At 38.1% G+C, this 27588-nt stretch overlaps 1 protein-coding gene across 2 annotated transcripts in view; it reads right to left on the bottom strand.

Annotated features, from left to right (window-relative positions):
* The window catches only part of ARHGAP42 (Rho GTPase activating protein 42), a 280435-nt gene that overhangs the window by 21172 nt on the left and 231675 nt on the right, over positions 1-27588 (bottom strand). For both annotated transcript variants that reach the window (XR_014815100.1, XM_021062699.2), the window contains exons 12-17: positions 26051-26090; positions 9914-9976; positions 8633-8707; positions 7855-7939; positions 6818-6876; positions 3708-3813 (exon numbers count right to left, since the gene is read on the bottom strand). Coding sequence is in view for 1 of the 2 variants with exons in the window: in XM_021062699.2 (XP_020918358.1) it covers positions 3708-3813; positions 6818-6876; positions 7855-7939; positions 8633-8707; positions 9914-9976; positions 26051-26090 (428 nt within the window). In the remaining variant the exon portion in view is untranslated. The remainder of the gene's footprint in view (positions 1-3707; positions 3814-6817; positions 6877-7854; positions 7940-8632; positions 8708-9913; positions 9977-26050; positions 26091-27588) is intronic.

Here is a 27588-nt window from a genome sequence, read left to right as displayed (position 1 = left end):
AGTGCAAGTGGCCTAGAGAGATTATCAGCTGTTTGGTACTTGCTAGAACAGATGATTAAGAGTAGACTGGCTGTAATCACTTTGGGATTCACCAGACATATTAATCGAGAACCTACTGCCAGGCATTTTCATAGATTATATCGCACCTAACCCTTCCAGGAAGTCAAATTTTCCTCCTGTATAGACTTTTTAAAAAGCAGCTCTTAAAGTAAAAATGTGTACTTGAGGACACAGCAAATTAGGGACAGAGATTTTGTTTCAAAACAGGTGTCCTGACATAAATCAAGAGTTTCCCTCAGCTCTCCACATAAGATGATAGGCCAGGACATGTTCCCATCCTACTTTCCATCAATCAACCCATCCATCTATCTATCCATCCATCCATCCATCCATCCATCCATCCATCCATCCATCCAAAACTTCCCTGAGTGTCTCAATAGTGCTGAGCACTGTGCTAGGCAAACAGTAAGACAAGGAGACATGCTGGTTTGAAAACAAAAATGAAATGAAAAGCCTCTGATGTTACTGACCATTGCAAAGGAATCCCAGTGAACTCTCAAAAATGACTCTGACTAGTTAATGAACTTAATTTGGCAATTGGATGCATTCTTAAAAGGAAATCTCATTTATTTAACTAAGTCTTCTAGGTAAACTACTGCCTTTTCTATCTCAATCCCAGCCAGGTTGTTATACTGTAAATTTCTAGCAAGGAACACAACAAAGCATGCACTCTAATTCCATTCTAGAAGCAAAACTAAAATCTTACAAGGAATCCAGGATTCTGCATTATCCATGCGACTTTTGGCACAGAGCAGGAAGAGCTCACTGTCCCATTGACTGAATTTTCCCCTTGTGCCCCAGAGAGCACTAGCTGAGAATTTAATTCCAAGTTTCCTTTTTATATAACCAAATATTACCTACTAATTGCTTAATATGTATTAGAGAATCTACTAGTTTGTCTGTAAAGGCAGTGGAGTCTGTCTGAATTTAAAGCTTAGGTCCTTCTAACTTGGAAGCTGGGTGCAATCAGCCAAGTTATTTAATCTCTTTCTCTAGGCTTCGGTTCCCTCATCTACAAAGTATAACAACCTTCACAGCAGTGTTGAGAGAATGAAATGAGTTAAATTAAATAAAATATGATCTTAAAACCACATTCTTCCCTGTAATTAAACTGACTCTAGCCACTGTTGTTAAAATGTAAGAGTTCCTGGTAGGATATGTAAGCTAGAATATGAGAGAATATTAAGCTGACAGGAAATAAATTTAGAAATCATACAGAACCGGTCTGTTTTGAAAAGGAGAGTTGATGGCTACATTATTCAGAAGATGAAATATTTTGATTGCCAATTTCTTCTTCATTGAATTTCCCTTCTGCTGGGCTAGTGAGCTGATAGAGATCCCTATTGTCCCATGTTTCGGCCAGTTCTGTATCTCATTTCTTCAACTTGTGAATGAAGCAGATACCCAGCTGCACTTTTAGTATTAAAATTTGAGTCAGAGAAGAGACCATAGATGCCCTTGTTTTAAAGACAAAGTATTGTCGGAAAGAAATCAATGATTTATATCATGTCTCAGAGCTAATTAGTGGAGATTTAGAGTCAGTCATTGTTCCTTTAGGCCACTGGTCTTAAGCCAATAAGGTATCTAGGGACCAAGAGTGTTATTAGTTGTTGGTAGTTTACTTAAGTCATTGGTGATGTGGGCACACATTCCACTGCCGCTGCTCAGTCAGTGGAGGTGGACCTTTCATAGGTTCCAGAAAGAGCCAGGAAGGGTGGTGAAGGCTGCGCAGAAGAATTTTAAGTACTCTTCAGTGGCCAGATAACCTACTCTGCTACTTCCTGTATCAAATTCGCAATTAAAAGTAAAGGCTGTGTTTATCTGATATTCTGGATAATTAAGCAAAAACATTTTATGTGACATTCATGAAATTTTAAAAGTACATTTTAAAGGTCTTTGCTAAAAAAACTAGCTTGAAAACAGCAGATGAATGCCCACTAAATACAGCGTAATTACGTTTCATGAAGAGGTTCACAACTCAAAAACTTAGCTCAAGACGATGTTATTCTGACTGAGGATAGTAAGGCCTTGTTTGTTAGCTAAAAGAGGTGCTGACATGGGCAACAGATAACAATGAACTTGAAATGATGTCATTCTTAGTGGAGTTCCTCTTTATTTCAGGGAGAGCCGATTCATATTATCTAAAATCCTGCAAGTTTGGATTAGATTGATTGATATACAGCACTATCTCAAATGCGCATGGCTCAAATTAGCATAAATTGGGTTACTTTTTGCAGAAAACAAGGAAGGATTAATCATTTGATTGTGGATCCTGGTACTCATTGAGACCAAAAACAATGTTCCTCTTTGTAAATGAGTCTATAAGGGAATTCTTAAGTAAGTTTAAAAACCTGAATTTGGGCTTTTGTTTGTAGCTGCATGGCTAAAAACTTCTGGAGTGTGTGTGTGTGAAAGAGAGAGAGAGAGAGAATCAAGATAAATCAGTGATGGTTAATGGTATATGTCAAATTTGCTAGGCCACAGTACCCAGATATTTGGTTAAACATAATGCTACATGTTTTTGTGAAGGTACTTTTTTAGATGACGTTAACATTTGAATCAGCAGACTTTGAGTAAAGGAGACTCCATAATGTGGGTGGGCCTCCTTCAACATCAGCTGAAGGTCTTAGAGTAAAAGATACCATTTCCCTGAGGAAGAAAGATTCTGCCTCTAGAAGGATCTGCTTTGGATTCGAGCTTCAACACCAACTCTTTTTTGGTCTCCAGCCTGCCCTCAAATCAACTTCCACTATTGTGCAGCCCATTCCTTGCAATCAATCACTCTCTTATATATATGAATATATGCACAGACATACACCATCCTATTGGTTCTGTTTCTCTGGAGAAACTTGATTAATGCCATATCTATCGAGAGTTTTTATCTTTTTTCTTTTCTTTTCTTTTCTTTTTTTTTTTTTTTTTTTTGTCTTTTTAGGGCTGCATCCATGGCATATGGAGGTTCCCAGGCTAGGGGTCAAATCAGAGCTATAGCCACTGGCGTACACCACAGTCACAGCAACGCCAGATCCAAGCCACATTTGTGACCTATACCACAGCTCATGCCAATGCCTGATTCCCAACCCACTGAGCAAGGCCAGGGATTGAACCTGCGTCCCCAAGGATGCTAGTCAGATTCATTTCCACTGAGCCATGGCAGGAACTCTGAGAGTTTTTAATACACAGGTTAAGTAAAGAGTCAGAAAAATCTTCAAAGACCAAGAGATACTATAAATCTGGAAAAGGAAGCTAACATGAGAGGGGCAGTTTGACCCAGCAGAATTTGTTGTCCCTAGAAGAAGAGAAAACTGGACTTCAAACTTAGGGCTTACAAGGCATCTGAAAGAGTTGGGAAAGAACTATATACTCTTTCATATATTTTAAAGTTGACAGGTAATTTATACTAAACCATCATTAGTATAACGGTTGCAAGGATTAATTATTTGCCTATCATAAACATACATAAGTGCACACACATAGATATATCATAAAAACAAACTGCCACATCGTTTTTACATTCATGGACTCTGATTATAACAGCAATGTTAAAAGTTCCATCACATCCTTTAAAAAGACATGAACATGCTTAAGTTTAAAAGCTGAACATGTAAAACAAGAAATTAAGTGAACAATGTAAGTCAGAGAATTACTTGACCAGGTGCTTTATTAAGATGTCCAGCATCTCTCTGTTTTTTTCTGGCAATTTGTGCACCAATGCATGTACAGCCTCTACCCGGTAGTTTTGGTCATCAGATTCTGTAACATAAAAAAGGTTGCAAATATTTAAATTTTAACTGTATTAAAATGTGTGAATAAACGTTAGTAATTTAAACATCATAACCACTTCCACCCCTCATGCCTTATAAGCAATGCTTCACGTGTAAATATTATCACTATTATTTCCTAAGGCTTAGAGACATTGAGTAACTTGTCCATGGTCTGAGATTAGTAAGTAGAGAAGTTAAAGAAACCCAATTCTATCTAGCCCAGATCTATGCTCTTAGCCCCTGAACTTCCATACAACCATAATTCATCTCCTCCTTGGGTTTTGCTACACAACAATTGAATAAAACCTTTAGCAATGTGAGTGATCACAGTTATTGTAAATGGTTTAATGCACTAGACACTATAACACACTTTATCACATTGAAACCTCCAAGTGACTCCATCAGACCAGAGGAAGCAGGCATTCCTTTCTGAATTTTATAGATTCAAGGACAGCAGGGAGTTATTTTTCTGAGGTGTCAGGATTATTGCACAAAGGCCCAGTAGATTTTAAGCCCACACTGACAATGGTAAATGTGAAAAGCAAAAAATCCTCTAAAGCAAGTCTAATCAGCAAGGCAAAAGCCAAGATGCTGACAAGTCTGCTAGAGAAACTTCTCATGCTTCAATCTATTCAGAAATAGATTCAGAGGGAATCTATTTAATATTCTCTTACTCCAATAAACAAATTCTGGGATGACCGCCCACCCTCCAAGCCCTTTTTCCAGGAAGTGCCCCAACACATAGGATTTATAATTAAAGGACCCTTATCTATTCTGGGAGTAGTAGCTATTGGAACATAAGGTGAGGGAAGGCCCTGGCTCTGGCTGGGCCAAATGTCAAGTTTCTCTCAGGAGCAGGAATGGAGACATCAAAGCTCTGGATCTAACTGCTGGTTATGTGAAAAGGCAGATCATGTAAAACCAGGCAGATCATGACCAGATGTGGTCCACAGCCAAGAAAATCTGTCTGGAAGAGTAGCTAAGAACGAGGCAGATACGCAGCCAAAAGGAGAAGTGAGAGAGCCTCCAGAAAGTGTGGGGCAGGGTAGGCAGAGAAAAGTCTGTTCCCAAATCTGAAGTCTCTGATTTCAGGCCATGGAAGGCAAGACCCATCCTCTGCCCAGGGGTTTCGAAAGACTCCCCTTGATCTCTGAGGAATTTCTCCTTTTCCCTGAGGGGGGTTTCTCTTACCTGAAGCCAGGTAATTCCAAACAATATCTAATTTTATTATCCTTGACTCAGACAAAAGAGAATTTTTATGTATAAGACATATTTTAATTATCATGGTAGTGAATAATATGATCATTATTTGCCACATTAAGTGAAGAAAAAAAAAATCTTGTGACCAGATGTTTGCATCAAAACAACCAGCTCTTAATATCTTGTAATAACCTACAATGGGTATAATATAATAACTATAATGTAAGATGAGAGTTTATATGCATATAAATATATATAATAAGTACAACAATCACTTTACTGTGTATCTAAGACTAACATAACACTGTAACTCAACTATATTTTAATAAAAAATTTAAAAAAATACAACCAGCTCATTGAGCCATTCTAGCTAAGTGGATTCAAACACTAGTAGTTATGAAACAAAACTTTCATAAGAAAGTATTCTAGGTTAAGAGTCAAAAAAGCTAGCCTGTAGGCCTGATATTGCCATGAATTTACTAGCGTCTTTGGACAAAGTCACTTGCCCACTCTAGGTTCTGATTTTCTAGATAATAAAATGAGGCTGGATTATATATTTTCTAAGGTCATGCTCTCCTTACAAAGTCCAGTTTCTCTAACGAGCAACTGAGAGTGCTGAGCTTTCAAAGTAGCGTAGATGTTTCTGAGATCATGTGGTCAATCATGTATGCTGGGCTGGAAACCAAGGTCACTCAACTTTATCTGACACTTTTATCAGTAGACAACATTTTCTGTGACATTACAATGTATGGTAACAAATGAGGGCAGCCAATTTCTTTCTTGGATTGTGCAAAATACTCTTGTTACAGCCATACCTCATATATCTTAACAATGAAATGCCAACTCCTAACTGCTCCAAGTTGCTGTGATGGGCTCGGATGGCGACCTGGAGCTCTGAGCTCAATATTTTATAGGAACACACTCCTAACTTTTCAGGTTTCATGATTTTCACTGGCCTCTTCCCCTTCTCCCCACAATCTTGAATTAAAGCTATCTATTCATATCACATTAGGGCAGTCACAGATCTAAAGAAACAACATAGATAGGTGATCAGCGTCAACAACTATAGTATGAGAGAAAGGGGATTGATGGAAGCACTCGTCGCCTGCCAAAAATATCTGACTCTTTCTCCAGATTTAGGAATGTAGCATGTGGGTACGTGTATGGTGGAGGTGGTGGCCTAACCAACTAGATGTATTTGTAGTCTTGTCTAACGCAAAAGTTGCTCTTGTAAGAAATGCATCAATCAAGTAAAATGTAATGAGAATAATCCTTCACAGCTCTTTATAATCACACCATACTTGTCACCCCAATGAGGTCTTATGAAGTAAAATATTTTAGTACATTCTGATATTTTTATTTTTATTTATTTATTTATTTGGGGGGGTATGTTTTTTTTTTTTTCCTTTGTATGACTGCATCCATGGCATATGGAAGTCCCAGGGCTAGGGGTCAACTCAGAGCTACAGCTGAGGCCTATGCCATAGCCAAAGCAATGCTGAATCTCAGCTGCATCTGGGACCTACACTGCAGCTTGCAGCAATGCCGAATCCTTAACCCACTGGGCAAGGCCAGGGATCGAACCAGCATCCTCAGAGACAGTGTCAGGTACTTAACCCACTGAGCTACAATGGGAACTCCATTCAGTGATTTCTTATAACCATCCTGTAAGTTATTACAGGACAACTTCTTAAGCAATAGGTAGGAAAATGTTAACTAGCCGGTTTAAACTTTACATCTAACATAGCATAAAACCACATCAATTATAATGCATCCAGTAGAAATGTACTTACTAACAGCAACAATAAAATCTTTGTGTAATTTGTAAGTCATCAGTGGTTCTGCAAGGCACCTACAATAAAGAATGAGGCAAATTTCAGAACAGCAGTATCTTCTGATTTCCCTTGAACTTTCAATGCTTCTTTAAGAATTAGGTAGGATAAAGTCCTAGCAGAGAGGCTGCAGGTAGTTCTACAATGCAGACCTCAAAGACACCAATGCCCCTTAGCACTAATATACTGCCATGACTATATTAAAGGCAGAAGCTGGGAGACTATTCTTTTACTTTGTAAGAACCACAGCCTATAGGAGCAAAATTCCTCTCAAAGGTGGAGGTAACAGTTAAAAACAAACTTTCAGTTTCAACATGTTTTTTTTTTTTTTTTAAATAAAAAACCCAAGGATAAAATTCTAATTCGAATCTACTATGATACAGAAATTATTCAGTAGTCATAAAAAGGAATGAAATACCAGCATTTTTAGCAACATGGATGGACCTAGAAATTATCACGCTAAGTGAAATCAGCCATACAATGAGACACCAACATCAAATGCTTTCACTGACATGTGGAATCTGAAAAAAAGGACAGACTGAACTTCTTCGCAGAACAGATGCTGACTCACAGACATTGAAAAACTTATGGTCTCCGGAGGAGACAGTTTGGGGGGTGGGGGGATGTACTTGGGTTGTGGGATGGAAATCCTGTGAAACTGGATTGTTATGATCATTATAAAACTACAGATGTGATAAATTCATTTGAGTAATAAAAAAGAAAAAAAAACAAGGATAAAATTCTAATTCAAATCTACTATGATACAGAAATGATTCAGTAGTCATAAAATATTGCAGCCTTTAAGCTTATGATTTGGACAACCACATGTAAGTTCCAGAACTGTAAACATAACTGTTGCCACCCTGTACTATTTCTTATGTGAAGGAACTGCACTAAGGAGTGAAGCTCATGAACGGAGCTCCCTGGAGTCCATGGTGACTGCCCAAGGGGGTGCCTGAGAGATGAAAGCAGAGCAGCAGGGGTTGAGCCCCCCTCACCTGAGGTAGTTTTTCAGCCCACTTGTTATTGTTTTATTATCCCACAGTTCAATATCGATGTCCATATCAGGAGGGGATTTGGGAGCTGAAAAGAAAATAAGATGTTTACCTGGTGCAATCCAAAATAACACTGGCACCATTAAGAAAACAGACATAAACATAGAGAGAGAGGCATTTATTTCTTAGCATGCCAGTGGCGTTAATTTTAGGACGGCTCTATACCTGTGGTGGTGCAAAGCTCACTCTGACACTGAATCTCAAAGATTTCTTATGGAATATAGCTTTTCAAATCAGATGTTTGCTAACTGCTAACATCACAGCACACTCACTATGTGCCAGGCGTGCTCCTAAGTGCTTTCTGTGGATTAACATATCAAATCCTTACAATTCTTAAGGAGGCCAGTATCATTATTACCCCTGTTTTACAAACGAGGAGGTGAAGGCACAGAGAGGTTAAGCAAATTACTCAAGGTCACAATGCTTTTAACTGGCCGAATTAAGATTCCAAGTCAGGTAATCTGAATTGTGGCATCCATAAATCTTATTGTACTTCTAGATAATTATCAATTATAATATTATAAAAAGGGATACCTCTAAAATTCTAATTGTTCATCTGTTATAATTCAACACTAAAAACTGAATACAAATATTAATTTTAAATATGACTTGAAAGTACTCAAAGACAAGCAATAATTTATATCTCAAAGAAACCTATGGTTTGGATTTTTCTATTAGAATGCAAAAATTCAGTAAGTATCCAGCTTCACCCAACACTTACAAAATGTGGTATTCATGAGCTTCTGAACTTTGGAGTTCACGCCTCCTATTCGGTAGAGACCTAAGATGGTGATGCCTAATGAGAAGGAAAAAAATCACAAGAAAATGGCTTAAGACACAGCTTTCCAAGTACAGACTGTTAAAAAAAAAAAAAACTCAGATGTATGCCTATACAAAATTTGAAAGCTATGTATCCAATTTTGTAGTCTAACTCTAGCAAAGCTACCCTGGAAACTCCATCAGCTATGTATTTCTCAGAGCAGACACTGAACAGTGATTTGAAAGTCTATGAAGAGCTTCAAAGTAGCAAAGTACACCTGCCTGTTCACCACTATCTGAATACAAAGAAGCATCCATGATGGGAAGGGATGTTCAGTATTTCTCATATTCTGTTTCCTTAGACGTGGAGTCTTGCATGTTGAACAGTCTGATGGAATTGACAGTGTCATTTTAAAGGTGAGGAGACAGATTCAGATTCACTTCTTAAAACTTCAAAGTGGCAGCACCAAAATCTGAATCTAAATCTACAGAACTCCAAAGCCCAGTAGGAGGTTTTGTTTTAGACAAGTGTTCCTGGGAGTGGAAGGCCAATAGAGAGGACTTCAGGACAGAGGTCACGACCAGAATGAGGAAAGGTACTGACACTGTGACAATGACTAAAATCACTAAGGGAGATAAGATAGGGAAGGAGGAGAGCTGAATCCAAGCTCCTTAGGAATCTTCCCTTCCTAAAGCTTGAAAAAAAAAAAAATAATAATAATACAGAGTCCATCAGTAAGACGTAAAGTCAGGCTATATTATGAAAATTCATTAAAAAGTATGTTTGTAGTATGGTTTAATTTGGTAAACTAAAGTTCAAAGAATAGCTACTGACATGTTTATTTTATTTCATTTCATTTCATTTTTAGGGCGGTACCTGCAGCATATGGGAAGTTCCCTGGCTAGGGGTCAAGTGGGAAGGCAGTTGCCGGCCTACAGCACAGCCAGAGCAAATACAGGATCAGAGCCATGTCTGTAACCCACATTACAGCTCACAGCAAAGCCAGATCCCTAACCCACTGAGTGGGCCAATATGATTGAATCCGAGGCTTCACAGACACTAGTTGGATTGGTTACCACTGAGCCACAACAGGAACTCCAACATGTTGGTATAATTTCTAATTCACATATCTCTCAAAATTAATCTCCTGCTAATAACGAAGTATAACCTTGTTTTCTGAGCAATTTCCATATGAGAAGGGAGCACACAACAGTAATGATGTACCCATTAGGCAACACTGACCTCTTGTTTCCACAGCTTGAATGCATTTTCTCACAAAGTTGAAACCTGCTTCATTTAAGTACACTGAAAGGAAAAGAAAAATTATATGAGGTGATTATGCTGAACTTAACACTCCTGCTTCCGTGAATTCTGTTATTTCATGGCTTGATGGCAGAGAGGTTGTTACCAAACTTATCAAATATTTTGGTTAGCATCTGAATTTTTATTTGGGTGTAGAAGTTAAAGAGGGAGGTTCCCATTCACCAGTGTTTTTATATCAACTTGCTTAGTTAGAAACACAGATCTTTCACAGAAAGTAACATGTTAAATTGATCCCATCCAGTTTCCCTAAAATTAGCATTACCCCTTACCATGTATGTTCCAGATGATAAAAGCAAATGCAGTAACAATAAACTTTCACTGTTCATTACAAAGCTATTCACATAACTTTTCCCATGAGATTCTCAAAAGAAACATTATGAGGTAGAGAGAAAGTTTTGCAATCTTTTTTTTTTTTTTTTTTTAATTTTTGTCTTTTTGCCATTTCTTGGGCCGCTCCCACGGCATGTAGAGGTTCCCAGGCTAGGGGTCGAATCAGAGCGGCAGCCACCAGCCTACGCCAGAGCCACAGCAACGCAGGATCCAAGCCTCATCTGCAACCTACACCACAGCTCACGGCAATGCCAGATCCTTAACCCACTGAGCAAGGCCAGGGATCAAACCCGCAACCTCATGGTTCTTAGTCGGATTCGTTAACCACTGAGCCATGATGGGAACTCCAAGTTTTGCAATCTTACGATGATTCATTAGGCTGCTGAAAACTTTGCTTTTCTTTGTTTTAAGGTCTACGGCCACATTTTAACTTAGATCTCCTGAATTCAAGCTCAGTGTTCTATTTTATTGCATTTTGTATCATATTCAAAATTTAAGAATACCCAATAACACCCAGAGGAAAGATTCAAAATTTTTTGGCACTATAGTGAAAATTTTTATCACACGTGGTGGATATACAATATTTCTTAATATTCCCAAATAATAATAAATGAAGACAATTCAAACAAACAAAAAAATGATTTCCATTTAAAGATGATAGATTAAACAATCCATGTTAACTACACAAATCCACAGACACACACACACACACATATATAAACATTATGCTAAAAAAGGTTTTTTAAAGTGCCAGAAAAGCACAAAAGACTTTGAAGAAATCACAAACATAGAAATTCACTGAAAATGACTGACTAAAAGGTTTGAGAAATCTGAGATGAGAAACAAGAACTCCAAAAACTAAAGGTTCTACAATGATATATCACCTCCCACCTATAAGAAAAAAAGACATACAGCAAAAAAGAAGACAAACAGCAAGTGTTGGTGAGGATGTGGAGAAACGGGAACTTTTGTACACAGTTGGTGGGACTGTAAATTGGTGCAGTCACTATGGAAAACAGTATACAGGTTTCTAAAAAACTAAAAATATAACTACTATATGACTCAGCATTTTATATCAATTAAAACAAGTTGCTGACATTTATAACATTTGGTACTTGAGGTCACATTTTTCCACTTTTCAATAAACAAGATTAAAGAGAAAACCATTTTTTAAAAATTTCTATAAAACCTGCTCTTAGCTAAATGAATAAAGGTAACTGTAATATTCAAAAACAGAGTTTAAGTATCCATTTTGAGAAAAATAAACAATAACCAGGCTCTATCTTGAAGCTATACTGGGATATTTGGCAGTGATATCCCATTCTATCCTAATAAACCAGTATCACAGGCTCATTATAAAGAATAAAATCTTACAGATATTCAGTCTGCCAGGTCATTCCATGGGTGCCACTGTCTTGATATGTCCCATGGACCTTGTTTTTTGCTTGTGTGTTTGGTTTTCGCTTTTGCTTTTTAGGGCCACACCTGCGGCATACAGAAGTTTCCAGGCTAGGGGTTGAATCAGAGCTGCAACTGCTGGCCTACGCCACAGCCACAGCAATGCCAGATCCAAGCCATGTCTACGACCTATACCACAGCCCACAGCAATGCTGGATCCATAACCCACTGAGTGAGGCCAGGATGGACCCTGCATCCTCAAGGATACTAATTAAGTTCATAACCCTCTGAATCACAATAAGAACTCCCTGGATCTTAAGTTTTAGCTCTCTTCACATGAGTAAATAAAACACCATCAATCAGTTCAGACAGGTGAAAGAATATACTGTGTTGGCAAAAACAGCCATATATTTTTGTTTTGTTTTATCCTTTGCTATTGCCTGAGAGAGTATGGGGAGGTTCCATGGTGCAGAGGAGCCATATTAAGAGCCAGGAAAACTTGGGGCTGGATTTCAGCTCTAGTATTTACGGTTCTGTGAAGGAAGTGTGCCCACTAATTTTTATGAACTCTAGTCCTTTCATTTATGAAAAGAAGGAAAGAAGAATTAAATGTAACGGGCTGTTGTAAGATGAAGACAAAGCCACATGAAGCACTGACAAACTCCTAACAATGGAACAAACCTATTCAAATGCTAGTTTCCTTCTCCATGTGCCTATTCATACATTGCTGAGAAAGAGAAGAAATGATTTAAAGGAAAAAAAAAAGGTCAGCAACTAGTGCTAACCAAATGAAAGAGACAGTAGGTAGTAACTCTCCCACTTACCAGCTGTATTACCAGGCATAGTTTTAACCTCTCTCTGCCTCAGTTTCCTTTTATTCCTCTACACAATAAGGATAATAGTAGTATTGTCTGCATAGGGCTATTCACAGATGAAGTAACATCTGCAAAGCTCCTACAATAGTGCTTGGAATATATTAAGTGCTACAGAAGTGTTGGCTGTCATCATCATCATCATTATTGGCTACAGAAAAATATAAAATCTACATATGCAAATCACAAGAACAAAGTATTCTTAGGACATGGCTGAAGTCACTAGGGCTTGAGGTACTACCTTCCAGGAATGTCATTTTTCAAAGAGGTACACTACATTACTCACTTTAAAAATACCTGGGGCTTTAGGATTGGCATATTACACTATTGTATGTGGAATGGGTGGTCAACGGGAACCTGATGTATAGCACAGGGAACACTACCTGATAGTCTGTGGGAAGAGAACCTGAAAAAAAATGGATACATCTATAACTGAATCACTCTGCTGTACAGCAGAAAGCATTACAACATTGTCAATCAACTATACTTCAATAAAACTTTAAAACATGAAAAAACAATAGGGGCCAGAGTAGTGATCTATTTCTTTAAATAAATGCAGATCAGGCATAAACCACTCAGGCCTTGTGCATCTAGCTGGCCAATAAAGAGACCAGAAGTTGAATATTAAGATACACACCCCAGAGTTCCCCCTCTTGCGTGGCGGTAATGAACCCAACCATGAGGACGTGGCTTCGCTCAGTGCGTTAAGGACCCTGTGTTGCTGTGAGCTGTGGTGTAGGTTGCAGATGCGGCTTGGCTCGGATCTGGTTTGGCTGTGGCTGTGGCCGGTAGCTGTAGCTCCGATTTTGACGTCTAGCCTAGGAACTTCTATATGCCATGGGTGTGGCCCTAAAAAGGCAAAAAAAAAAAAAAAGAAACCTGTCCATATGCTCTCAGTGAATGAGAATAAATCACAATGGACAAACACATCTGCCCCTGGAATTGAACAGAGTGCAGTAGCCTGGGATTATTGTTCACTCATACTTGTTGCCCCTTCCTGCAGGAAGATTACGTTTCTGGGCTCCCCCGAGGACAAGCCTGGTATATGATATGACTAGCCAATGAAATATGAATGGAAATAGCAAACGTCATTATCCAGCAGCCAAAAAGCACTGGGGTGTAGAAGCCTGTCATTTTCTTTTTACCCTCTGGCACAAGATCAGCAATGTTACTGACAGAGGCTACTCCATGAGCTTGGGTTTTAGAGTTAAGAGAATCACAGTTGACCTGAATGGGGAAATAGCCTGATTAAGAGATGAACTTTTATTATGGTACGTCTCTGAGACCACAGCATAACCTGGCTGCTGCTGATTTAATGATGTATAACTAAAATATTTTTCTCTGGTAAAAAGCACCAAATGAAATAAAGGTGATCCCACAGACCTAGCTTTTCCTTGCTTCACTGAAATATATACAGTTTTCTGGCTACTGACTTGTCAATTCATATAAAAAGGCAGCGAAGGGCAGTAGTGGGAATGCCTGTTCATGGCCACCTTAACAGACTACTAATCAACAGCGCCTTCATGTAAGCAGCCAGCGGTTTCTGCTGAGGTCTGAGGAGAAGAGGGCAACGTGCCTTAAACAGGCTACATCTCCCAGTGACACGATGTTGGAGTGGTGCTTCTGAGGGAAGGCAGGGACAAACACATTCAGTAAAGGAAACCCTGCAGCCTTCCAAAGCCATGAAGGGGTTACTATACTTACCATGTCAGTGCTAAGGAGAATTCAATGAAAACAGATCTCTACTGTATAAAAAAGAAAAACTGGCAACTCCTACCAAGTTCAAATGAAAAATCAATGGAGGGGATTCTTACTAAGACAACACCATTAAAGGTTGATAATTTATCATAATTCTCCTTGAGTAGAGGGCAAGTACTCCTGCTGCAGCAGAGAGAAGAGTATACCCATCCATATGAAATAGGGACTGCTGAATCAGGGCCCACAGCAGGCAGCCAATACACGCTTCTTGATTCATGGCATACCAATGACTGGTTTGTACCCGGCTTGCTCAAGCATCCCCTCTGATGACTTCTACAAGGCTAACAGGAGCTACTTCTGGTAGCTTCTCCCAGGACCCTTACCCCAGCCCTATATCTCTCTGGAGAGGACCAGAGGGATATGCAGATACAATATCACAAATTCCCAGGAATTGAAATCCCATAATATTAATGATATTTGGCCTACGGTGGTAAAGCAGAAGATAGGCTAACTTAAAGAACTTAATTTAATCAAAAGTTAACCTTATTTTTCCCCCTCTAGAAACTATGTACGGCTAAAGTTTTTATCAAAACCCAAGTTTCCATAAGGCAATTCAGTAGCACAAAAGCTATTAATCACAACAGAATTCAAATAGCCACGAGGAAAAAAGAAAGTAAGAAAGAATAGTCTTCCCCACAGCTAACAAAGCAAAAGTCCTTGTACCTTCAATTTCCTAGTAATTAAAAACCCAGCACGTCCTTATAGATGTAATCTACTTGGCCTTACAGTACATTCTCAGGGTTGACCAAAAAAAAAGCAACGCTTGTCTTTAACTTCAAGTTGACATTTCTAATCTACCATTTCAGATTAAAAGGCCCCTATCACAGACAACTCATATCATACTATATGTGGCTTGAAAGAAACAGGAGAAAAGAAAAAAGTATGTTTACTGGCACTCGTGGGTCCTGCCGGACCCTTTCTCTTCTCCCTAAAGGAAGAGCAGTTCACTCTTCACAGCCGTAGCCCAAACTGTTCTTTCCTTCTGTTCTGTTCTTGAAGAGGTCTTGAGCTCTGACCCTCTTGCTGATGGGTCTTAGTGATGGAAAAAGAACTGTGTTTAATCAGAGGCCTTGGGGAGATGCAGTGAAGGAGGAGGAGGTAACCTAGGGACGTCTGAGAACTTCCAGAACTAAACTATCTTAACAGCACAAAGACGCTCTGAAACATTCGTGAGAGATGGCAACTGCCCAGGTTAAGAGGAATGAGGTCACTTTTTCTGTGTGTTGCTGGTGAGAACACATCGCCTAGTCACACATGGGGAAAGCCACTGAAACACACAGTGGTAGAAATTTAGAGTTGTTGGGATATTTTAAAAGTACCTTCTGGTCCAGTCCCTTTGCTTTTGTATATGAGCACATGGAAGTTAGGTGATTTTACCATGACATAGCCTAGGAGTGATTTTCATTAGCAGAAACATCATTTGAAAGAACTTACTTTTTCTTATTCACAATACCTGGAATAAAGTTGGTATATAACAGAATAGTATTGAACTGTATTGCGTGAGAGAATGAGAACTAAAAGCGTTTCCAGTCACAACCCCCAGTTTCTCTGGGCTTAGGGTAGGACCAGCTGAAAAGCGGTCACACAATAAGTACATGTGAGAGGGGACAAGGTCCAGGGCACCAACAGAGGATGCCAGAGAAAGAAAGCCTAGAAAAAAGGAAACTGCCTCTCCTCTGCCTCTGTTAACAACTAGTCCCACAATGGAAATCTCAGGACAGAAAAGGTATCTCAAGAAAGAGAATGTGTTTCTTTGAAAAACAGGCTCAAATGGCAGAATTCTATTTTCAATAGCATGGCCTGAGGAACAGTTTAGTGTATATATGTGTATATATATAGTGTATATATGTGATCATATATATATATTTGTACCTGCATCGTGTGGAAGTTCTCGGGCCAGGGACTGAACCTGTGCCACAGTAACGACCGGAGCCACAGTAGTAACAAAGCTGCATCCTTAAGCCACCGAGCCACCTAGAAACTGCAGTTCTAATCTTAATTGAATGATATCTGTTTTGTAATTACTCTCAAAATAAATTCATTTCAAAAGTCTTCTAATTTCAATAAAAGGATAATATGGTATATTTACAATCAGAAAAGTATCTATGGATTTAATGTCCTATTACTGACCAATGCTCTAGATTTTAACTTGATGATTTTTTCATAGAGACGAATCAAATTTTCCTTCTCTACTGAATTATGCTATTCTCATTGATGGCAATTATATTCTGAAAATGGTCAATTAAGAGTAACCACAAAGTAGAGAGACTTTCCATGTTAGGCTTGTAAAGAGTCACATTACTCTTCAGTCATAGTATGGTTTCAGTCTTCATTGCATGGCATATATTCTCTGCATATTTACAGTTTGGCCCTAATTTAGGAGATGGTTCTGACTGTTGCTTTTAGGGTTTTCAGGGAAAGCACACACATGGCTACTTCCAATGGCTGACATTCAAAACCATTTTTTTTTTTAAACCTGAATTTTCTATTTGACGACTCTATGCTTCATTATTATCTTCCATAGTTCAAAACCTCAAACACATTCCCAGCAAAACTGAGTTTCCAAAGGATAACAGGAATAATTTAAGATAAAAAGAATCAATTTAAATTACCAGGGCTGGTACTGGTCTCAGACACCAAACTGTGAGAGAAGTTATGGACTAAAATTGACATAATGCCACTTTAGGGGAGAGTCCAGTGTCAGAAATAGACACAGATCTCAGAAAAACAAGATGAGGGGTAGAAAAATGGTAGAAGGGGTAAACATAAGTACGATATAAGCTGATGAACTTGTAACATGATGAGCTCACATGATTTATTCAAGGCTTTAGAAAGTGGTTTGAGAAATTCACAATCACTAGAATATAATTTTAAACTGAAACAAAACTCTAGACGTATCACTATGAAGAAAACATGATGCTCCTCGTAAGAGGACCATGGGTTTGAGTCTGAAATATTGCTGAGCATAAAGTCATTAAATCACTAGAAAAACAGTGGTTGATAAGACACATGACAAAAGAGAAAGGGGTAAAATTACAGCCTGAGCTAGAGATTCAAAGGTCCAGTAATAAATTTTAGGCCTTGATGTACTAGTGGATTGTTCAAAATTGCATGCAAAAAAAGATCAACTGTCAAGGACCTGGAAAGGTTATTCATTGCACGTTGGATTGAAAAATGCCTAGAAAGCCTCGCACACACACAGATTGGCAATATCAAGAAGTCCACTCCACAGCAATGGGGAGCTTAGTGCTAAGAGATGCCTTCAATCCTGTGCTTCTATTAGTCAGAGTTTCTTTTACTGGTGGCATATGCCATAGTCCTGATTTTAAAACACAAGGCTGATTCTGTTCAGGCAAGCAAATCTGAATCTTCAAGAATGGGTAAAAATGACCAAAAACAAGTGTAGTTTTGATAACTGGGCTTTATACCAATGTAGAAAGACCTTTCAAAGTGACTGTACAATTTTACATATTATTTATCCAGACCATTTAGAATTCTTAAAAATATTAATTTCTGCATTTATAAGCAGATTTATTAGATTACAGAAGTTGCCTGGTGTTTAGGAAGATTATATTTGCTGGAATCACAAATTTGTCTTATTAGAGTGTTGACTTAGAGAGAATGAAATTTACTAGTTTGGTAATTATAACCTGACATGTGTAGAGAAGTTTGATTGATTAAATGCATAAGCAGGAGAATACTATCAAATTTATGAAAATAATAAACTAAAACTGACTTTTAAAATTAGTTCATTTATTTTTCTTTTTATGGCCACACCCACAGCATATGGAAGTTCCTGGGCTGGGGTCGAATTGGAGCTATAGCTGGGGCCTACACCATAGCCATAGCAACACCTCATCTGAGCTTCCTCTGCGACCTACATTGCAGCTGACGGCAATGCCGGATCCTTGATCCACGGAGCAAGGCAACCCTCATCCTCATGGACACTATGTTGGGTTCTTAACCTGCTGAGCCACAGTGAGAACTCCTACAATTAGTACATTTATAAATAAGAGCTGTATGTTGATTTAAAATAGGCTTAAAGAAAAAAATATGCTTTAAGACAAAATAATAGGAATAAAACTCAAAAATAGATATAAGATATACAACTTCAAGCACTACCTATTAATAAAGCAAAGGTAATTCAAACATTGTTTTTGATGATCCAAATCTCCCACTGGGCAATAAAAGCCTAGTGATACTAAGAGTAAGAATAAGAGCAAATACGTGCTAGGCACACATCTCAGGGACAGCCTGCATGGAGAACTAGGAGAGATGGGATCTGTCACAAGGAGCTCAGACAAGGGTGGGAAACTGTTGAACCATGTCCAGAGCCAGAATGTGAGAAAACATACAAACACATGGACTCCTGGACAGCGATTTTTCTGAAACACACATCAATTTATTATTATACGTGGTGGCACAGTGGTATTTCACTTAGGTGGCTAATAGGACAGGAAAGCTGATTTCCAAAAGAGTGAGTTTCTACTACAAGAAAACGCACACTCTCTCTCCATCACAGCTTAAGTACATTTGATAGTTCTCATTCAAATGTCCTAGTTATGATTAAAACTCTATTTTCCAAGGTTCATTAAGTATCAAATATATTCTGACTGACTTGACCATGTCCCCATTCAAAAGCTCTATTCAATATCATACATAGGTGCATTTGTTTCTCAGGAAGGATTTGTCCTCCAGCAGGTTCATTTGAATTTGAAAGGATTACCTTTATATGGGATATGAACAATGAAACCAATGTTAGAAAACACATTTCAAATGCTACTCAAATGCAAATTACACAAGAGATTACTTTTTAGGTAGGATTGTTTAGAATGAACAGTCAGTACTTACAAACTCCTATCTATTGGTTAATGTTTCTGTGGTTAGATAAAAGTGGGCAATGAAAGATTTTATACTAGCCACTTTGATTAGCAATAAAGAAAGAAACACAAGAATAAAAACTGGCAATAATTTTACCTCTCTAACATGAAAGGTATTTTAAATCAAGCATTTTCTTTCAATAATTTCTGAAATTAATCACAAGGAAGGATTTCATTCAGTTAAAATGACAGGCTTTTGCATACATTCAATATTTATGATTTTCAAATGAGTGCTTTCCCAGTTTTTACCTTGATTCCATTCTAACTTGTAGTTTAATAACAATCTAAAAGTCAGGGGTATACAAAAGCTCCTTTAAAAATAAATATAGGCATCATGAAAGAAAGTCAAATGAGTTAGGTTAAATTTGAAAGTGCTGTAAAGGATATATACATAACCTCAGAAACACAAAAATTAATCTTCAATGTCAAATACTATGTGTAAAAAGTACAGATGAGAATACCCCTAACTAACCAAATATAAAAGGTGGGAAATGATTAGAAAAAGGAACCATAACTTGATGAAAAATACATAAAATGTGTTCAGTGTGTTCACTGAGAATATTCAGCAATAATACAGTGACAACATGTTTTCCTACATGCCCCATGTGTTATGAAAACATCCTTATACTTCCCAAACTTGGGCACAGTCTCCTAAACCTAGGAGTGTTCATGTCTTCAGTCTTATAAAATGGAGCAAGGAAAATAAGATAAAGAAGCTCTAAAAGGGGGAAAAAAAAAAAAAAAGACGTAACCGCTGTGTCACAACAGGATTGGTGGCATCTCTGCAGCACCAGAACGCAGGTTTGATCCCTGGCCCAGCACAGAGGGTTAAAGAACCCAGTGTTGCCGCAGCTGCAGCATAGGTTGCAACTTCTGCTCAGATCTGATCCCTGGCCTGGGAACTCTATGCGCCATGGCATGATCAAAAGAAAAAAATAAATAAATAAATAAGAGAAAGAAAAAAAGGAAGCCCTTAACTGTCACTTAAAATTAAAAAACAAACAGAAAACAACTAAGTATCAACCGCCTCAAATCTCTCTGGGATAAAGCAAGGGATATACCTGCTGTAAGTTAACATTCACCAAATAAACGAAAAATAATAATTTGGGTTACTATAAAGCCAGTGGTCATTGGTTTTAATGTGAGAAACTTCTTTGAATGAAAATTTCACATTTGATGAACACCATCAGTGCAATGGTATATTACTATGGTGTTTTCCAGAGTTGACTCTTACTATCACACCATGCCTTTGGGATAAAATTAACCAGGCAATAGAGGCTGGTCCAAGATGTTGACCTAGAAGAACCTGAATTCACCTCCTCCCATGACCATACCACATTTATACTTATATATGGATCAATTTCCTCTGAAAAATACCTAAAAACTATCAAGACAGCTCCTCCACAACAAGGGATAAGAGGACTACTGCGATGGGTAGGAGAGTCAGAGGCTCTCCGAAACATCACCCCTGGTGCAGCAACCCACAGGCACAAGGGATCTCACAAATACTGAACTTTTCCCTAAGGAGCTAGGGGTTCATGTCCCATTTCAGGTACCCCATCCCTTACAACCTGCACTGGAGAGACAAGACCCTAATACTTTTGGCTTTGAAAACCAACAGGGCTTATGGGGGACAGAAAAGTTTCTTCTTAAAAGGCTCATGTGCAGACTCACTCACCTCAGGACTTGTCACAAAACCAACAGTTTGAAAAGTTCCTAGACTACACAAGAAGGAGTTTCATAAACTAAGATTTAAAGGGTCTGTCAGGGGTGCAGAGGTTGTTGGGACCCTCTCCTGGGAGAAAGGCACTGGTGAGCACTATTTTTATGCTCTCACTGCACACTGCTAGAGCTAGCGGGCTTGGCTTGCCCCCAAGCTCTCCCTTGGCCCCACTGAAGCCAAGGGGCTCACCCAACCCTCACATACACCTGTGGTCCTGCTGCCTACCGTGATTTCACCCTTCCCCCATATGTTCCCGTGGCTCCACTGAGGTCAGTGGGCTACCCACCACTATGCAATTCTGCAGCACCATGGCAGCCAGCAGTCCTGCCCCAGGCTCTCCTTTGGTCTGCTGGAGCAGGCAAGCACATGTATTCCATGTGAGACAGCCCTTAAGCACCTTGTGATGGTGGCCAGGGAGGCCTGCAATTCTGCACCTTTTGGATGTGAAACAACTGAAGAGACCATTCATGGCAGGGAACCACCCGAAGGACACAGAGAGCATACTAAAATATACCCCATGACTTCCTGTGGAAAATCCCTATTTACTTGTCCCATGGCTTAAGCCTGAGGGGAAGGCTTCAAGTTCACCATACATGTAGAGGCAACAGAGGAGCTCTCAGGGTATATACTGAGGGACACCTTCTTTGCCCTATCCTTTGGTCTCACAAGACATCATCAATACATCCCAGAAAGGAGTTTATAAACTCATTTGGAGCCCTGACTTTTGCAACTGTTGCCAAAGGGTCACCTGGCCTTGAGGCTATTAGGGGTAATAATAATGGCCACATTAAAAAAAAAAAAAAAAAAAAGGCTGTTGCTTGAAGGTCTACATTCCAAATAGCCTGAAACTAGGTGTTAAATTAGATATCTCTCTTTGGAACGCTGACAGGTTTTGGCACAACCTTTAAGGCCTATCAAAAATAAAATTAAGCTTCTTAAGTAATTACAAATGTTCCAGAGACAAGATCTAGGGCAGGATTGAAAACTCAGGTACACCTATACAGGGCTATTCCTTCAAGACTGGGAGAGCTTACTGTTTTGCTTGATACACAGAAACAGAGACAAGCAAAATGAGAAAACAGAGGAATATGTTCCAAACAAAGAGAAGATAAAAATTCAGGAAAAAACTTAATGAAATGACGATAAGTAATTTACCTGATAAGAAGTTCAAAGCAATGGACACAATGATGCTCACTGATCTCTTGAGAAGAATGGATGAACACAATGAAAACTTGCCGAAAGTAATAGAAAATGTAAGTACCAAAAAGAAATTACAGAGCTGAATAATACAATAACTGAAAAGAAAAATTGCTAGAGGGCCTCAATATCAGACTATATGAAGATGCAGAAAGGATCAGTAACCTAGAAGACAGGGCAACAGAACTCATCTTAACAGATCAGGCAAAAAAAAAAGAAGATTACTTAAGAGATGTATGGTACAACATCAAGAGGAATAACATTGACATTGTAGGAGTCTCAGAAAGAGAACAGCGAAAGAATAGACTGTAAGGAGATTGAATCAGCAATCAAAATTCTCCCAACAAACAAAAGTACAGGATCATCAGCTTCATTGGTGAATTCTATCAAACATTCAAAGATTAAATACCCATCCTTCTCAAACTCATCTAAAACTTGAAGAAGAGGGAATGTTTCCAACTCATGAGGCCAGCATTACCCTGATACCAAAATCAGACAAAGACAGCACAAAAAAAGAAAATTACAGGCCAATATCCCTGATGAAAATAGATGTAAAAATCTTTAGCAAAATATAAGCAAAGAAAATTTGACAATATATAAAAAGGATCATACATCATGATTGAGTGAGACTTCTTCCAAGGATGCAAAACTAGTTCAACATCCACAAGTCAATAAACATGATACTTAAATTTACAAAATGAAGGATAAAAATCATATGATCATCTACATAGATGCAAAGAAAACATTTGATAAAATTCAATATCCAATTATGATAAAAACTCTCAACAAAGTGGGTACAGAGGGAATATACCTTGACATAAAAAAGGCCATATGGCAACATCATACTCAAATGGGGTAAAGCTAAAAGCTTTTCTTTCATGATTAGGAACAAGAGAAGGATGCTCACTCTTAACACTTTTATTCAATACAATATTGGAAGTTCTAGCCACAGCAATCAGATAAGAAAAAGAAGTAAAAGGAATCTCAATTGGAAAGGAAGAAGTAAACATATCACTATTTGCCGATGACACGATACTATATAGAGATAACTATAGACTCCACCAAAAAAAAAAATCTCTTAGAACTAATAAATTAATTCAGTAAAGCTTAAGTATACAAAATTACTATACAGAAATATGTTGCATTCCTATACTCCAATTACAAAATATCAGAAAAATAAGTTAAGAATACAATCCACTTACAACTGCATCAAAAAGAATGAAATACCTAGGAATAAATTTAACCAAGACAGTGAAAACTCCAAGACATGGATGAAAGAAATTGAAGATGACACAAATAAATGGAAAGGTATACAATCTATATGAATTAGAAGAATTAATATCATCAAAATAACCGTATTACCCAAGGTAATTTATATACTTAATATAATTCCCATCAAACTACTACATTTATCACAGAACTAGAACTAATAATTCTGAAATTGTATGGAACCATGAAAAACCCTGAATAGAAAAAAGAATCAGGATGGAGTTCCCGTCGTGGTTCAGTGGTTAACAAATCTGACTAGGAACCATGAGGTTGTGGGTTCAATCCCTGGCCTTGCTCAGTGGGTTAAGGATCAGGCATTGCCATGAGCTCTGGTGTAGGTTGCAGACACAGCTCATATCCCATGTTGCTGTGCCTCTGGTGTAGGCTGGTGGCTACAGCTGTGATTTGACCCCTAGCCTGGGAATTTCCATATGCCACAGGAGTGGCCCTAGAAAAAGAAAGAGACAAAAAAAAAAAAAAAAAAAAAAAAAAAAAAAAAGAATCGGGAGAAAAACAAACAAAAAGCAAAGCTGGAGGTATCAAACTCCCAGACTGCAAACTAAACTACAAAGTTATAGTAATCAAAACAGTATGGTATTAGCATAAAAAAACAGATACCTACATCAATGAAACAGAATAGAGAGCACAGATATAAACCTGATATACACACACACACACACATATATATACACATATATATGTATATGAATAATTTAGGACAAAAGAGTCAAGAATGTACAATGGGAAAAGGACAGTCTCTTCAATAAATGTTGGTGGGAAAACCAGACAGACACATGTAAAGGGATGAATCTAGACCATAATCTCATACCACACACAAGGATAAACTCAAAAATGGATTAAAACCAAACATAGGACCTTAACCCATAAAACTTTTTAGGTGGTAAGCTTCTTGATATCAGTGTTGGAATGGAATTTTTATAGTTATTTATTTATTTATTTAGTCTTTTTAGGGCTGCACCCACGGCATATGGAGGTTCCCAAGCTAGAGGTCAATTCAGAGCTGTAGTCACTGGCCTATGCCACAGCCGTAGCAACACCAGATCCAAGCCATGTCTGCGACCTACACCACAGATCTTTAATCCACTGAGTGAGGTCAGGGATCAAACCTGCATCCTCATGGATACTAGTCGAACCCATTTCCACTGAGCCACGATAGGAACTCCACAATAGGAACTCTGATTCCAAAAGTAAAGGCAACAAAAACAAAAATAAAAAAGTATGGCTACATCAAACCACAAAGCTTTTGCAGAGCAAAAGTGAACAATCAACAAAATGTAATGATGACCTACTCAATGGGAGAAAGTATTTGCAAATCATATATATGATGAGGTTAATGTTCAAAATACAAAAAGAACTCAAACAACTCAACATCAAAGAACAATCCAATTTTAAAATGGGCAGAAGATCTATATAGATATTTTTTCCAAAATATATACAGATAGCCAACAGGCATATGAAAAGATGTTTAATACCACTAATCATCAGAGAAATGCAAATAAAAATCACAATGAGATTATCACCTCACAGCTGTTAGAATGGCTATTATAAAAAACACAAAAATTAACAAGTTTTGTAGAGGATGTAGAGAGAAGGGAACTTTTGTATATTGTTGGTGGGAATATATATTGGTGCAGCCACTATGGAAAACAGTATGAAGTTTCCTCGAAACTTAAGAATAAAACTACTGCCATATAATCAATCTACTCAACTTCTGGGTATTTACCCAAAGAAAACAAAAACACTAATTCAAAAAGATATATCTACCCCTATGCTCACTGCAACATTATTTACAATAGTCAAGACATGGACACAACCTAAATTTCCATTGATGGAGAACTGGATAATGAAAATATGGTATATATGCATACATATGCCCAATGGACTTTCAGCCATAAAAAGGAAAATTTGCCATTTACAACAATATGGATGGACATAAAAGGCCTTATGCTAAGTGAAATGTCAGAGAAAGACAAATACCATGTTATTTCCTGATGTGTGGAATCTAAAAAAAAGGACACAAATGAATTTATTTGCAGAAGAGAAACTGATTCACAGACTTTGAAAACAAATTTATGGTTACCAGAGGGCTCTGCTTGAGAGGAGGGATAGACTGGGGGTTTGGAATTGGCCTATGAACACTGTGGTATACAGAATGATTGGCCAGCAGGGATTTGCTATATAGTTCGCAGAACTCTATCCAATATTCTGTGATAATCTATATGGGAAAACAATCTGTAAAAGAATGGATTGTATATATGTATAACTGAATCACTTCGGTGTACAGCGGAAATTATTACAACATTGTAAATCAACTATACGTCAATAAAACTTTACAAAATGAAAAATAGAAAAATAAAATGAAAACATTCATATATAGGCAACAGATTCGTGGTTATCAGAGGGGAAGAAGGTTGGGGGGTAGGTGAAATGGGTGAAGAGGGACAATTGTATGGTGACAGATGGTATTAGATTTATTGCAGTAACCACTTTATGATGTATACAAAGATTAAATTATTATGTTGTACACCTGAAAGTAATGCTATTTCACTTAAAAAAACTCACAGAAATTTTTGTGATAATGTTTTAAGTAATTATTAAAATGACTTACTTTCTTCTTTCTTGCTAATAATTGCAGGCAGAGTGTAAATCTAAAAAACGAAGGAAGTCAATCAGTTACTTGCAGTCAATGACCCCGCCCAGATGGTAATACTGATGCTGCTACAATGATACAAAACAGGAGTGTCTTGATTTCAAGGTGTCCACAATGCCATCTCCCCAGTCACCCAACCTTGCCTCTCACTCCTTTCCATCCCTGGCTGTTCTGCCCTGGGCAAATTTTAACCTCTTTCCCTCTGATCTAAGCATTTCATTCTATTATCCAATATGACACATAATTTTCCTTCTTCTGGAAGTAGCTCATGATGGATTTCACCTGGATTCAGCAGGATTGTCCCTTCCTCAAATTACCTGCTTAGTGTTTTTTTCCTCAATATGTACAATCCTAACTTGAACTTGTTGAGTTATCTCACCGTCTTCTAAAATTCCTCTAGGTCAGGGGTTGCCCCTCAACTATGACTGGTAAAGAGCCACATTATTTTGTTTTTAATTTTCAAACTATGGTTGACTGATATTTTTGTAAATTACAATAAAATTTACATGTAGTAAACATGATAAAGAATAGATAGAGTTCAAATTTTTATTATTAAATTCACTAGATGTAAAATAACTTCTAATTGCTATAAAATTGTCCAGATGCTTGGAGTTCCCATCATGGCTCAGTGGTTAACGAATCCAACTAGTATCCATGAGGATGCAGGTTTGATCCCTGGCCTTGCTCAGTGGGTTAAAGATACAGCACTGCCCTGAGCTGTGGTGTAGGTCGCAGATGTGGCTTGGATCCTGCATTGCTATTGCTGTGGCTGTGGCTGTGGCTGTGGCGTAGGCCGACAGCTACAGCTCCAATTCAACCCCTAGCCTGGGAACCTCCATATGCCTTGGGCACAGCCCTAAAAAGACAAAAGACCAAAAAAAAAAAAAAAAAAAAAAAATTTCCAGATGCTTAATCACAGTCTCTGCTCTCATCTTATTGTAGCCTGGCAGAAGTTTGTAGGATGGCCTCAAAGTCTGGGGACTGCACTGTGCAGCTCTGGGGTTGTACTGGTACTTTTCACAAGGATATTCACAGGCTCTTCGGCTTTCAAAAGGTGGTTTTCAAGGGACAAGCGGGATCCTTCTATTTACTCTGAATGCTCAGTCCTCTAATCATTTAGTGCAGTGTTCTTCACAAAAGTCATCAAGGATTTACTATCCTTTTCATATAAGCCTTCCTAATAATTTTAAGTAAATTATATCAACATCAAAATAACTATTAGACAACTGGGGGTCTGGATAGATGGACAGTGTCAAGCCACAATTGCATTGAGACTTTTAAACAATGGTCTAGGCTGGGATTAGTTCTTACCCTGAAACTTGTTCATCATGCTGATCATAAATAAAGCCTAGCTCAGGCCTTGCAAAGAGGGGGCACTCAAGAATTATTAACTAAATAAAATAATCCAATAAGTGAAGCCAAATTAATGATTATAAGTAATTTTTTTAAAGTAATTTTAGGGCTTTAAATGAGTCCTGGAAGTCTCCCTGAGAAAC

Source organism: Sus scrofa, chromosome 9, assembly GCF_054392235.1.
Source record: "Sus scrofa isolate SSC_HxYL_T2T_F1_AM1 chromosome 9, Sscrofa_HxYL_maternal_Yorkshire_Landrace_v2.0, whole genome shotgun sequence".
NCBI classification, from domain to species: domain Eukaryota; kingdom Metazoa; phylum Chordata; class Mammalia; order Artiodactyla; family Suidae; genus Sus; species Sus scrofa.
Note: the sequence above shows the minus strand (reverse complement) of the source record. Positions and strands in the feature narration are given on the sequence as shown.